Genomic DNA, 15,738 nt, shown 5'->3' on the forward strand with positions numbered 1-15,738 from the left:
CTGTGGAGCAATCCACAGCCACTGCAGCACAAGTTCGATTCCCAGCCAGCCAGGGAGCTACCCACATGGAGGGACAGACCTCTCCTGTCTCGCCCGCTGCTCCCCTCAGCAGTGTGCTTCGGTCCGTCTGCCTGTTCTGTTTCCCGCTCTGTCTCTGGTGAATCCTCTCACCCACCGCATCTGTGGCCTGTACCCCAATTCTTAAATAAAAATAAATAAATCTTAAAAAAAAATCCAAAAGGATGGGGTTCAGAGTTTTCAGGTAGATGAGCACATGGAGCTGCTGGGAGGGTGGCGTGGCCCGAGAGCACACCATAACTTGCCCAAAGCATTTCTTCCATGTGGCTGTTCATTTTGTAATAAACTGTGCTGTCGTATGGGATCTCTTCCCTGACTTCTGTGGGCCACTCAAGCAAATTAATGAACCCCCAAGGAGGGAATCATGGGAATCTCTGACTCATAGCCCGCCGGTCAGAAGCACAGGTGACAACCTGGTCTGGGGACTGCGGTCTGAACTGGGGCCAAGGGGACAGACTTGTGGAACTTAGGCCTTAACTGTGGGATCTGACTCTACGTCCAGAAATGGGTGTCAGAGTTGAGTTAAACTGTAGGATACCTTGCTGGTGTCTGAGAATCTGTGAATTGCTTGATGCATGGGAAAAACCCCACACATTTTGGTGATCAGAAGTGTGCAAATGAAGAGTATTATTGAAGGTGCATTGAATACACTGGAGTGTTAATCCTCAGTAGGTAAGAAGGGGGAAAGATAAAGACAGTCTTGCCCTTACTCTTTGACTGCCTTGTTCTCAGGCCCCAGAAAGCAGAACAAGGAGGCTCCATTCGGAAGCACTGCCCAAGCCCCATCTTCCAATTAAAGTTAGTAAGGTAGAGAATGGAATGTCAGGGGAATAAATATAAACTAAGGCTTTTGATTACATTGTGTATGTTAAAAAGCCTCATATGTTAGCCCCACTGTCCCGTCACATAAGGGGCCCCAAATGTAAAGCAGAGAATAAACACTTTGCTGACTGTCTTACACTTTCAAAATTGCTTCTGTGGCTGACTCCATTTACAAGAAGGGTGAAGAGCACCTTACCAGGTAATCGGATAGGCTTCCACGGAGCCGAGTTTGGTACATAGGCATGCTTTGTGGCGGTGACGATCAGCTGAGTGCCCAGCTTATACTGGAACTTGATGAAGGCAACTCCATCTGAGCCCGAGGTGCCAGAGGCAATGGAGACCTGGTTGGTGAAAACCTCAATCAGAGCCTCTGGGACGGGCTGATGGGTGCTGGCGTCACTGACATGAACCTTCAGAGTAACCTCTGGAACAAGGAAAAAGCAACACAGAACAATTGTTATTAATTGGGCCCCTTCTACAGTGATTCTTTTGTAACTATGATAGCAAGTGGAAGTGGATACTCTAAGTTAATCTATATCTATATCCAAATATGAATCATGTTAACCAGGGAAAATTTCTTCTTAGAGACCCTTGTCTTCTTTGTATGATTTCCACCCAAACGGCCTTCCTCTTCATTCCTCCCTGCTCATAACAAGTAACTTGAAGGAAAATTCTATCTCTTGAAGACATTGTGCAACAAACACAATGCTTGCTTATCCTCCCCAGAGTTGCAGGCAAACACAGCCCAAACAAGGCTTGAACTGCTACAGAAGGACCCTGCCAGCTCTAAGATATGCAGCCAAGTTCTTCAACAGTCCTGATAGAAATGAGCAATTCAGGATCATTGTGCTGGTAACTGAGAAGACTAAGCCAAAAAAACAGGACCACATTATCTTTAAAAGGGAGGTGCCAAAGAGTGGAAGAAGAGAAGGCAAGGAAAAAAAAAGTAAACATTTGAAAGACAGATGAAATTTAGTTACTGGCAAAAACAGATCATAAATATGGGAAATTGAGAGATTAAAACGTTAAGCAATTAAAATGGAATGGACAATTTTCACTTATTTATGCAAGAAATGTTTGTTGAGGTGTTACTACCTAGAATTGTGAGTACGCACAACTGCAGCAGTGAAGAAAAGTGCTGTGCTGGGGACATTTGATGTGGGCACCGGCATTGATGGAGCAATATCTGCAAGGCTCAGGGGCAATATCTGCCAATATCTGCCAAGGCTCAGGGGCAAGAAAGCCATGCCTCCTGGAGAAACGCAAACAGGATGGAAAATATGAGGGGTGTGAGGCTGGAAAGGTCAGAACAAGGCTGGAGAGGCAAGCAGAGGGATCACTCAGGACTTGAGATGTGACTTATAGGGATCATTCTCTATCCCAAGGGCAACAGGATGTCAAAAAGGTTTTAAAAAGGGGAGCTCAAATCAAATTTATGTTCTAGAACCCCAGGCACTGGTTACAGAATAAACTGGGAGAGGCAAGTTTGGAGATTGAACATGTCATTAAAAGGCCTCTTCAGTGATCCAGAAGAGATGATAAGGACCAGACTTCAGCATCATGGTAGAAGTCCATTAAAGGACACCAATTCCAGAATCACATTCCAGAACAATCAGAAGTATATTCTGCTTCTGTGATAAACCCTTTTGCTTAGGTGTGAAGGCACTGAGAAAGCAGGTGGGAAAATGATTGACTAAGTGAAATTCACCGTTAGTAAATTTCCGTAAGCCCTGTAAGCCCACTCCTGGCCGCCACTTGCCATATATTTTGAGTTTCCTCAGATCTGAAAGCCCTAGTGGGCACTTGGAATAGAAGATGGGGGCAAGGAATAGCAAAGAACATGTTCACAGAAGCTCATTTGAATCTAGCTCATTTGAATCTAGTTGAGGCCGTGGCCTTGTAGTAAGGGGAGGAGTTGTGTCAAGGCTGGAACTGCCGCTCACTCCCTAGGTTGGAATTTCAGCTCCACCAAGTTCTAGCCAGGTGGTCTTGGGAAAGGGGCTTATACTCTTCAGGCCTCAGTTTCCTCATCTGCATGCAGGGGGCGGTAATGACACATGGGAAGAGACATTCAGGATAATCGCTGACAGTGAGCATAGACACAAGCCATCACCATTATGTTATGCCAAGGGCTGAACTATTGGGTCACAGAGTCCAAGGTGCAAAACAGGCACTAAGGAGGGAGCTGAGGTGGGAGGGGATGGTTAAAACAAAGAGGAGGTGTGAGACATTCTTCTTAGGGGTAATAACTTTCTACACAAAGCTCTTTAACAAGGACCACCGCATTGAGAAGAATTTCTTTTGCTTTTTTGGACAAATATCTTATGATAATAAGGCAACCTTTTACTAGCTGTAAATTTACTAACTGTAAATTTCAGTTAATCCATCATTTTCTCACCTGCTTTCTCATATACTGACTTAATACATTTATTGAACTAGACGACCACAGAGAATAGGTAAAGAATCCTAGACCTCATTACAGATTTGCAAGAAATAAATCTCTCGGAATCCTGTAGACAAAAAAACAATATTACAAAATCAGAACTTGGATACTTCCTACCAGAGGCAAAACTGAATGCCTAAACAGGGATAAAAGCAACGTCATAAAAATCAAGGACATCATTACAAAAAACAGTCAATTCCCCCAATCTTATCAGTGGTATCTTTTTTTAAAAAGATTTATTTATTTATGCATACAAGAGTTGAGGAACAGGCTCCCGAGGTGCTGGGGGTGAGAGGATTCACCAAAGACAGAGTGGGGAACAGAACAGGCAGAGTGACCGAAATACACTGCTGAGGGGAGCAGTGGGCGAGCCAGGAAAGGTCTGCTGTGCCATGTGGGTAGCTCCCAGGCTAGAGATTGAACTCATGCTGCAGCGGCCATGGACAGCTTCATAGGTTGCGTCTTAACCCCTTGCACCACCAGGGAGTCCCTTATCAGTGGTATCTTAATGCAGATCTGCAGGGCACACACCACGAATTTTCTTATTTAACTAGATTGCTCTAGCCCTCAAGTAGTATTCAAAGTTATCTCACAAATGAATTCAGTTTTCATTAACATTCACATAGTAGACATCCTCTAGACCAGGGCAAGTGGGAAGGAGGCTTTATAGGGCTGCATTGATGATTTATGCAATTTTATGGTAATGCAACATTTACTAACAATTGGAATTACAAGATTTTTAATCCCTCTTCACTGTTTACAGTAAAGAGGAAAGCAACTGAGATTTGGAAAAAGCTATAGGAGGTCAACTACACTCAAAATCTTAGGTTTCAGTACATGAGTTTTTCTAACATGGGATGCCAAGTTTATGTTCTGCAATTGTGTACTTTGAGATTGTTTAGCTACTTTTTCAGGTGCTATAGGATGTGCAAACATGTCAATGATTACAGATGACTGAGTATCAATATTCTTTAATTTTGCAATTTACTTGTATGACACTATGTCATGCAGTCCCCAGTTTAGTAGCTCTGGATCTAGTACCTTTAAAAAAAAAAAGTTTATTTATTTTTTGTTTTTGTTTTTAAGAACAGCTTTAGGTTCACAGCAAAACTGAACAAAAGTTAAAGGAATTTCCCACGAGGGGTATCATTTTTATAAAGTAACAGAATTAGATAATCCATTCACCAGCAAACAAAGCTATTCCTATTAAATAGCATGTAGTTTGTATTTGCTATATATTATAACAAGTAGGTTATAAATTTAGAACCAGGTGAGATATCTTGCAGATTAAAGAAAGACCCTACAAATGGCCCCAGAACTAAACATGCATTAGGATGTGCTGTTTCTTTTTTGGTCAATGAGAACACAGGGATCCTGCTGAGATGATTGCTGAATCATAGCTGGGACATCATTTTTTTACTCCCTACGCTGCACATCCATCACTGAGTCCAGCTGATTCCAAATGTATGTCTCCAAGCAGGCCTTTCTCTCCCATCCTTGTTAACAATGCCCTGGTTCAGGCCCTCACCATCTATCACCCAGACTGCTGCTCAGTCTCTTAATCAAAACTGCTATGGACAGGACCACTGAGATCCCACTGAAGGCAGAGGGAGGCAGCCACAGTTAAACTGGTCTGGCCATTCCCTGCCCTCCTTCAAACCCTCCAGTGTCTTCCCTTCCCCCAGAGCAACTACCAAGGGCCATGTATGGCTAGCTTCCTTTTTTTCATAGCTTCCATAAGCTAAGAATGGTTGTTTAGACCTTTAAATGATATGTCAAATGAAAACTATCTGGAATACAAATTGCAGTGTTCATAAACAAAGCTTCCTTGGAAACAGCCACACCCCATCATTTGTATATTGTCTAAGGCGGGTTTTGTATTGCAGAATTCAGAAGTTTAGAAACTTTGACCTAGCTTCTGACCAGCAAAGCTGAACTATTTACTTATGACTCTAAAAAGAAAAAAAAAAAAAAATAAACAAAGAAAACCTCTGGCAACCCTAGACCAATAGGATCCATTTCAAGGCAACCTCTGTCCTCTCACATCAGTCCTCACCCAATCGCCACATACTACCCACGGACCCCCAAACTGTCCCATACTTTTCCTGCTCCTTCCTGTTGTTGGCTCTCATTTTTGTAGGAAATAGCTTTCTACAACCTACTTTCACGTTGCTCATTCCTACTTATCCTTTAAAATCCTAAATAAGGTTTATTATTGGAGAAACTACTCTCTAACTACCAACCCCTCCCCAAAGTGGGTTAGAGGCCCCTCATTTCCACCTCCTCAAACCGTATACATAGACAAGGCTCCTTCCTTATTTCCACTTGAGTCAGTATTTATTGTAGACCTACTATGTGGGTAGACAATGGTGACCACACCCCAACCTTGAGGAGCTTTTGGCTTTAGATATTCATTAAGTACCAAAGTGCAGTTGTGCATGGGGAGAAGTACCTTCAAGGAAAACTAGGTACCATGAGAGCAAAAAGGAGGGGGACCTACTTCTAGCAGGAAAGATATCACTTCAGCTCGGACCTGAAGGATACACAGGAAATAGTCAGGCAAATTTGTATATGCTTGGGGGTGAGACTGACCTGGATGCTTGAATTAAATAAAAACCAGTGGGGAGGGAGAAGCCAAAATGAATGAACCATCTCTCAATATGGTAGACACCAGCCACAGGAGGATGCAGATTGAGAAACCCAAGTCTGGTCAAGTTGCAGCAACGGAAAAATGTTTATTCGGGACTTTAGAACTACAATCCAGAGGGCATAGATTCAAGAAGAACTCGAGCTGTGAGCTGCTTCCATGGGGTGATGAGTGCTTATAAATACAAGGTTGGGTAGTCCACACTCGTTTATGCTTTATGCAAATGAAGTCATTGGCAGTGAAGTTCTAATGGGTGGAAAGATCCTATGTGGTGACTGGTTGTATCTCAATTCTGAGTGGTCGTCTAGGAGCTAGACATGCCTGGGCATGCCTAAACCTGTCCTAGTGCCTGGACATGCCTGGGATGGACCCACCCAACTCTTTGGTTCTTACCCAGACTCTGGATGGCACTCTTGTTTCCTCTTTTATATTATTTATCATGGGCATAGAAATTCAAGTTCAATTTAATGAAAACAAAATTAGATTAAAAATTGAGCTCCTTGGTTATACCAGACACCTTCAAGCACTCAACAGCCACAAGTGGATAGCAGCTCTCACACTGGACAGCAGACAGGGAACACTTCCATTATGACAGGAAGTGCTATTGGATGATGAGGATAATATGTATTAGAGATTCTTATTTCAGAATCAAAGTAGAGAAATGCAGGGTGTTTAAATGGTTTAATGAATTGCCAAGGAAAATACATCTGAACCCAAGTCTGCAGCAGTGTCTTTGAAGCCCTCATGGATGGATATGACCTTCATGTGAAGTCACTAAAGTGACCTAAACCCCCAACCAAATTACCTTCCTACCTATTCCTATACCTTCCTCCATTCAGGGTTCCATGGAGAACAGCATTCTGCCAGTATGCTTTGTGTTGGCTATTTCTTTGCTTGGCACATTCCCTCCACACACACACACACACACACACACACACACACACACACACACACAGCTCTTTCCCTTATCTTCTTTAGCTCCTCCAGTCTGTTTATTTTTTAAGATTTATTTATTTATGCATACAAGAACTGGGGCACAGGTCAGAGGTGTGGGGAAGGGGGAATTTGAGAGGATTTGCCAGAGACAGAGTGGGGAGCAGAACAGGCAGATTGACGGAAATACACTGCTGAGGGGAGTAGCAGGCAAGACAGGAGAGGTCTGCTGTACCATGTGGGTCACCTCCCTGGCCAGGGATCGAACTCATGCTGCGGTGGCTACGGACAGCTTCACAGTGCTCAGACTTAACCCCTTGCATCACCAGGTAGGCCCTCCTCCAGTCTGTTTAAATGTTACCTCCTGAATGATAACTGTCACATCACTTTTAAAAACTTTTATTGTGGAAAATTTTGAACACATATGAAAGTAAACAGAATAGTATGAGAACTAACCTCCCTCCCCCATAAACAAGTTGCAATGATCAACTTTCCAGAGACATTTATAATCTAGATACTATTAAAATTCACCTGATAAGGATTAATTCAGATGAATAATTTATTGCACATAATCAAAATATTTATTGTTCAGCTGCTCCTACATGCTTAGTATGATACTAGATACAGTGGGAGATTAAGAAGAAAAAAGACATGGCTCCTATTTCTAAGGAGTTTACAGTTTTGGAGTGAGCTGGGATTTAGTAAGACCAACCCAATGTGGCAGAAAGTAAAAAGAATAAAACTGGGTAAGACAGAGTAAAAAATATAGAAGAGTTTAATGAAGCCTGGAGTTTAAAAACAGAACCAGAAACAAAGAATAAAGATCTGAAAGTAAGCACAGAGGCAAGTCAGGGGTATCCCGGAGCCATTCTATTGACTTGGATGGAATGGGCTCTGGTTATTTGGGTCCATACTGCATGAATACTGGCCCTGATTGTGGCTCATTGACTTCAGTGGGTAATGCTTTCTGCAACAGATGAGAAGTGAAGCTGCAAGAGGATGGATAAGTGCAGCATGTAGTAAGCGTGACCTCATTATCTTTGAAGAGCCTTCCTCCATTTGAGTTTGTTCCCATATCACATGTTCAGCACCAGGTAAAAGCCATAAACCTTTTTCTAGCCTTTCTAGTGTCTAAGACTTTGGCTCTGCAAATATGATGCTCTTACCCTTGATTTTGATTTAGAAAGTAACAGAGAGAAGCAGGTACTTTTTCTGATCACAGGGACTAGGGAGGAGGCATCTGGTTTGGGGGCAGCAGTGCAAGCTGCCCTGGCTCAGTCCAGGAAGGCAGTAGTGTATCCCTGGCTCAGTCTTGCCATGTGGTTTGGCACTGTTCTGGCTCTGAGGCTCATCTTCCCAGAAGTTCTGTGAGCTACCAGAAGCTCTCATAAATGTCTTTCAAGTTAAAGCAGCCAGCGTGGGTTGTGGTGTTTGCACTGTGCAGGCTCTGTGCTGTTCGGCATGACAGAATATGACTGAGGACTGTCAACCATCCTGAAAATGCACCCATCTAGTTTTCTCCCCACCCTTTGGTTTTCAATACCTGTGATGGTTAATTTCATGAGTTAATTTCATTGTGCCACCATGTGTCCATATATTTGTTCAAACATTATTCTGGATGTTTCTGTGAGGCTGTTTTTGGGTGAGATTAACTTCTAAATTGGTAGAATGAGGTTGTCCTCCCTAACGTGGTGGGTCTCATCCAATCACTTGAGGACCTAAACAGAACAAAAAGGCTGACCCTCACCTGGGTGAGGGAGACATCCTCCCACCTAACAATCTTTGCAGTTGGACACCGGCATTTTCCTGATTTCAGAGTTGAACTGAACTCGGACTTTCCCTGGATCTTAAGCTCACCAACTTTGGGGCTAGACCTGTTCCACTTGCTCTTTTGGGTTTCCAGATGACCAACTCACCCTCAAGTTCTTGGGACTTGTCAGCTTCACGGTCATGTAGACAATTCTTTGAAATGACTCTTTTTACACACACACACACACACACACACACATACACACATCTTTTTTATTCTGTTTTTCTGAGAATCCTGACAAACATCGTCCTCATCATAGGTTCTAATTTTGCCTGCTCATGAGGTGGGGCTGGGGGGAATGCCCCGAAAATGGGTGCTCTACACGCTTACTCAGTGAATTATTTCATGATTAGAAATATAGTCCCTGCCTCTTCAGCATTCTTCTCGAATTTCCATCAGCCAATGGGGAGTCAAGGAAGATAGAACCAAGCGTTCAGGAATTCTTCCTCCGCCAGGATTCAGAGAGCCTTTGCTTTGGGCAGGCACAAAGAATCTGGCTCTGTGGGAACAAACGAGTCTGTTTTAAGTGGAGCATCTGCTTTGTGGGTAGAAAACTAAAAACCATCTTTTAGTGTAATATTATCTTTTAGTCATTTCCTTTCTATCTGCCACAGATTTAGAACTAAATGCAGCAACATGGTTTCAAATTGTTGGCTTGAGAGAGGACACCACTAAGTAGCAATGTTTGGAGCAAACATAATGGCAGCCACATCAGGAAGGAAGGACAATGCGTACTTCACAGGCTCACACAAGAGCCCTCAACCAATACCTCACAAAGTGCCTGCAAATGGCAAAAGGCCGTTTTTCCCTCCTTCTCCGTCTTCATCTTCAAATAATAATTTATACTCACGGTTATTTTCTACAAATAACAGAATGCATTTACATTTTAACTTCTCATCCAGACTCTAAAGCCAGCATTCTCAATCTCTTTTTATAATCACCTGCTAACAATGGCCTCCTCCAGATCATAACGTCAATCTGTGTGGCTTTCACTGGCAACAGAGCTAGAACAACCTGAACCTGCTCTTTGGATAGTCGACACTACCGGCCGTCACCCATATTCTAACAACCTCTGGCTGTATCTTGGAAGAGAAAGTGAAGTTTGTGGAGAACATCTTCTTGTTTGTTTCTGTGAAGTTTTTGGCTTTCTTTGTCACTTCGTGTTCCCTCAAATTGGCCTCTGTTCTGCAATTTTAATTATTACTTTCTTTTTGGTGTTTAGAACTGCTGACTTCAACAGTGACCTACCTCGTTGGAAATCCAATATTTGCTAGGATGGTCTTAGGACCTGGCAGAAAGCAAGGCCATTGCCACCAGCATATCAAACAAAGGCTTTACCCCAAGTTTCCTGGAGCTGCCTAAGACCAGGGAAACAGGAAAAGCAAGTCGCTCTACTGAGCTTCCAGCACCACAGTGAGCAATCTTTACCCCAAATTCGAGGAAGTCACAATGGCTTTTCAGCTTACTGTAAAACAACAGGAAATTATTTGCTTATTTAAAAATATTTTCCAAATATACGATTATTTTTAAAATGTTACCAGACCTTTGCTCAAAGAGTTTGCCCCATGTTCCGTGGCACTAAAATCTCACGGTGCCAGTATGTCCACAGAATTTCCGTGTCTTCACAGAGCAATTAAACACACATCCTAGAATAACCAACGGGTTAAGGATCGGTTTCTATTAATTTATTTCACTGATAAATTTGAAAGATTTACTTCACTTTGTACTCTGACAAAGTTAGAATGCACTTTGTTTTTCTTGTAATTTATAATTTATATTCTCTATTTCACATAATGTATATGTAACTTTATATTGTTCAATTTAATTTTCTTCTCAAAATGTAATGAGTCTTGTTCTTCAAGCAAATTATATGTTCTAAAAAAGACCTGAAATTAACATTATAAAATATCATATAATATTATATATAATATGCCACACATGAATTATATAATTATATTATGCATTAAAATATATAATGGGTAATACTATAGTGATATAGTAACTCATATACATTATATGTGAATAATATGTCATGTATAATAAATATTACATATTACATATAGCATATAGCACAATAAAATCATGTTACAACTCACACATCTTAGGATTTACATCCAATCTCTAGCTGTACTAAAGCACTGGCAGTCCTTACATGTATTTAATTCTAAAAGTAATACTCAGTTTGTTGTTCTGCAAGGAACACGATTTCTGTTCTGTTATGAAGATGAGAAAGGACAAATGCAGGGATATTTCAGAAAGACAAATGTTCCTCCAGGTCCCCCCAATGTCCCCTCTGCAACCATTTTCTACTTAGACAACTTTTGCTCTTGACTGTACTGAGAGTTGTCCTGAAATCTCTCTTAATTTGAGGTTACAGTATCTGATACAGAATTCTGACTCATGTGGAGTATTCCTTGTAATGTGTCCCTTACTTTTCAGTGGAGGACAATAATCTCTGTATGTCCATTTGACTTTCTCTTCACTTGAAATAACATATGTGATAAGCTTGCTGTTACAAGCTGGCAAAGTGGAATCCCATTTTGAGACTTTCTGTGTTCTACAGTCTCCAGACTCTGAGTCTCAAGAAAATATGGCTGAGTGGTAGACCCAACAGTTACAGCCCATTTTGGAGTAAGGAGAAGAGAGCTGTGCAGGGAGCTCAAGAGCTGCTCCTGCCAGCTGCACCCCAACCCCTTGGGAGAGGGGATGCGATTTGAACTTTTCCCTGTCGTAGTCTCAGCAGGCTTGGCATACAATTCATTCTCTCCACTCAACCTCCTGGTCTTTCTGCCCTTCCGGTATATAAACTTCTGTCTTTCCAGGGCTGCCAGGATATCTCTGGGCATCAATCAGTGAATTCCTCCCACACTCTCTGCTCCAACAAGACATTTGTACAAGGAACTGACAATCATTGTGTAAACCATGTTTCCTAACCAACATCAGTGAGTTGCCAATACACCATAAACATTCACAGAAGTACAGCAATTAAAGAAGCCATGCTATACACATACAGAACGCAAGCTGACATATACACGTATGATATGTGTGACACTGACATTCTGTTCTTTTCAAGTGACAGGATGCCTTTTCCCCCTCACTTTGAACACTTGAGAATGGAAACAGAAAAGGTAATACTCAAATACCCTCAGCTTCTGACAAGCTTTTGGCTAAGAATTTTATTAAGTCTAACCATTTACCAGTAAAAGAGCAGAAGTCATTCTCTGTTTCTGTAGCTAGTACAAAATGAGGCTTCCTAAGGCTGGTTCCATATATGGGTTAGGCTAAAAGAGTAACTTTAAAGTGCTACATTATTGTAACTAATCAAGGATTATTTAGGTAAACATCCCTGTGATAATCTAAAAATTTATTACTGACTCAACTATACAATTTACAGGTGTAGCTAAGCGTTTGTTCTCAAGCAAAATTAATGACAGAGTGTTTTATGATTTTACCTAACATAGTATCTGATAGCAGACTAAGCTGACACAGTCCCAATTCTCTTTATGTGGTAGCAGGAATTGCTTAGATTAGCTTTAAAGTGCTACACGAACTTATCTTGGGGGAAATGTCTCCAAAAAAATTCAAACTGATTTAAATAAAAGAAATCTTTAGCAATTCAGAGATAAGAATTGAAGCAGTTATCTAACACCAAAGTGATGCTAAATATAGCTTAAAAAGCTATGGTTCTAACTTTTAAGAACTTTTCCATAAAGTCAATACACACATACATCAAACAATATCCTCATTTTAGTCAGATAAGAGATTGTATATAACAACCATATATAACAACTATAACACAGAAATGTAACAACTATAACACGGAAATGTAAATACAGCAGATGTGTTTATAAGCTTCATACAATATCCTTCACGATTACACAAGAGAATTACGATAAGGCAACTCTGTGGTGAGGAGAGGACCCACAAGTATTTGTAAGGAAATCACTCTAAGAAACCACTTTAAACAGCTTCTGTTTTGTTGGTGTTTTAACATTCTCACAAAGGCACAAAGTCGCCTCAAGAGAATCTGGAAGGATCTGGGAACTGTGAACTTAATAAGCAATATTAAGCAGTCGATAAAATTAACATACACACCTTTGCCAAATTTTAAATATCTGTTGGAAGACGCTAGTGGAGTGGTTGCCAAGGGAACCACTGGAGGAAAAATTCTGTGTGTGTGTGTGTGTGTGTGCATGCACGCTTCCAGATTTTCTTACATCTATGGATATGCATTTTAATAGTTTTTGTGTAAGGCTATGCCAAAAACAAAGTTAAATGGCATTTATTTTGAATAAGCAGTCTTCAGATGATGATAATGACTACTACGACAGTATTTAGCAAGTCATTTTTCTCTCTAGGAAGAGATCAGTTAGAAAGTGCTAAGAGGGAGCTAGTAGTGAGGAAGTCGACTCATTCATTACTTTCAGAATTAAAGAAAGGGCCAAAAATGGCAAGCTCAAGTGGCTTGCTGGAAGGCTGTGAATGGTGTTAGTGTGTGAGGCTCTCTGATACTTGAAAAAATATGAAAGAAAGATAAAGGTCCTGGAAACAGCTGCAGTTTAGTCAATGCAGTGATTAAATCATACATATGGGCCGATCTTTTCAAGGAAATAGAACTATTAAACAAGCTACTGTGATCCGATTATTAAAACTTTCTTCTGTTTCAGAAGCAGTTTAAATAGCAGAGGGCACGCGAGTCTTGGAAGTGAATGTCCACGGCTGTGGGGAGTATGAATAGAACACACATTGTAGGGCCACATCGTCTGGGCTCCGCTTCCAGGAGTAGTGTGGTCTCAGTTTGAGTCCATCAACCTTAATGGGTGTTTTGTTTGCTTTTAAAGCACTGCCCATTTTAGCCCTCTGTTAAACCTTAAGGGTTGAAAAACCACATGTAGGTCACCACAAGCTATAAGTGATGGGCAAAATTAAGTGCTCATTAGGTTGCTAGTTGCTTTTCATTTAACATTTGAAAATGTCCGTGTTTAAGTAAAATACCATTTCTGCTTTTCTCATCTGTTTGAATAAATTCTGCATTAATGAGGCAGCACTGTAGGCTCACTCCTACGTGTTACGTAGACTCACAATGTTCACATTAACATCAGTATTTATAAATCCAATGTGAAGAGGTTTCCTGGACATTTAAAATGTCTCACAACATCATATATTTCCTGCTCCGTGACTATTCTGGATCACAAAGTACTGGTCCTTACAATTTTTTTCCATAGTGAACATAAACCTACAATATTTTCCACACAGTTTAAGTTTATAGAATGGTATTTAATTTGTGCCAAAAGGATTAACGTTTAGCATTCTAACCTTTACAACTCATGTGCTGGCATCGATGTTATTAATAAAGGGATTTTATTTTTCTGTCTTGCCTTGATAAATAAGAGTTCCACATGCCTTCACTGCCAATTCAATTAATAATTCTGCAACATAAAATGGAGATTTATTTTTCCAAGATGTGGAACAAAAGGTTTGCCATATTTTGTCTTACACATGGAAGTTGATGCTGTTTTCGCTCCTCAAGAAATCACACACACAAAAAAAGAAGGTGCTTGCCATGTTCTCCTCACTTCCTCTGCCTCCTAATCTACCCTGGTTCTTCCCCATGTAACTCCATGGCATGCCCTGCCCCTTCCTTTTGGTAACTGTGAGTATAATAAATTATCTTTTCAATGGCGATGGTTTTCTGATCTATTGGCCTTGCCATACCTGAATAATATAAGACCTTGGCTTAAGACATTAGATGACGCAAAGTTTTCCAGGCTGAGGATAAGACTTGGAGAGAGTAGGTGCAGAACTAGTTATAGTTACACCTTACTTACTATGAGGAAGAATTTTCTAAAAAGTCTTGGCTGCATGAATAAACAGTATGTTCCACATCACAGAATATACTTCAGCAGTGAGAGGAAAAGATGACTACATCAGGGAGGCACAACAGAGGACTCAGATCAGCTCTGATGAACCTCTAAGTTACCTTACAGAATCTGTGACAGTTGTAAAATGACCAAATGTATCAGGCAGTAGTGACAAAGTGCAGACTTACAAAGAACAAAGGAACACTAAAGATTTTTAAGCAGGGAAGTGCTGTGATTCATCTTAGAACCAAAAAGCAAAATGCACTGCAACAGAGGGAGACTGTCCGCGGAAAGGATAATTAGGAGATTGCTTTTGAAGTCCAGTCTCAAGATTATAGAGCAGCTTGTGGGTGCCTATGTGCATGACAAAAACAGGAGAAATACAAACTTGAATTTATTTCTCTCCAGCCAGGAGAGGAGAAAAGGGCTGAGCAGAGGTCCTTGGTGGAACAGATACCAAAATATCACAAGAAGCATCATAAGCATGGACACTGGTCTGCAAAAGAACTTCCCAAAGCAGAGTTTAGTCCATTCACCATATGGGGAGCACATCCTGGATATCACTTCGGGGAGCAACTTGACTGTATATCTTTTGGGGGCTGGCCCCTATCTTCACACTCAGAAGTAGCATCTATCAGAATCATTTGATTCAAAAAGATTTTAAGTTATAGATTTAGGTTTAGATGTTTCAGGCAAAGTATTTTTGGTTCTTCTTTGAAAAAGTCACATTGAAATATTAAAATCATGCAGAGGAAAGATGTTTAAATCACCCTGTCATCAATATCAGTAAATGTGAATCGTTTATTTAGCTTTTTTCAGGGTGAGATGTTCTTTTGAAATTGACTGTCAGGACCACCTCAGAGTGAAGACTTTCAAGGACGACCCAAAAAACAGAAATTAGGGCAGTGGCAGAAAAGAGCCTGCTAAACACAACAATCTGCTCACTAGAACCATCAATTACTTCAGCATTCCAATTCTTCTGCTCAATTAGGTCATATCTACCTTCTCATTGAGCTATATTCAGCAAGCATCCGCAATGGCTGAAACCTCTGCCAGGTCAGAGTTCCCATAAGGGCACAACAATTCTGGAGTGAACTCCAGGACTATTCAGGACTTTGGGTTGCGACATTTTGCAGGTGCAGAT

The 15,738-nt window shown here is 41.0% G+C and overlaps 1 protein-coding gene across 1 annotated transcript in view; it reads right to left on the reverse strand.

Annotated features, from left to right (window-relative positions):
* The window catches only part of FAM171A1 (family with sequence similarity 171 member A1), a 114,715-nt gene that overhangs the window by 49,969 nt on the left and 49,008 nt on the right, over positions 1-15,738 (reverse strand). The window contains exon 2 of the mRNA XM_037510661.2: positions 1,097-1,324. Coding sequence (XP_037366558.1) covers positions 1,097-1,324 — 228 coding nt within the window. The remainder of the gene's footprint in view (positions 1-1,096; positions 1,325-15,738) is intronic.

This window comes from Talpa occidentalis, unplaced genomic scaffold (genome assembly GCF_014898055.3).
Source record: "Talpa occidentalis isolate TD23 unplaced genomic scaffold, MPIMG_talOcc4v2.1 talOcc4.14, whole genome shotgun sequence".
NCBI lineage: Eukaryota > Metazoa > Chordata > Mammalia > Eulipotyphla > Talpidae > Talpa > Talpa occidentalis.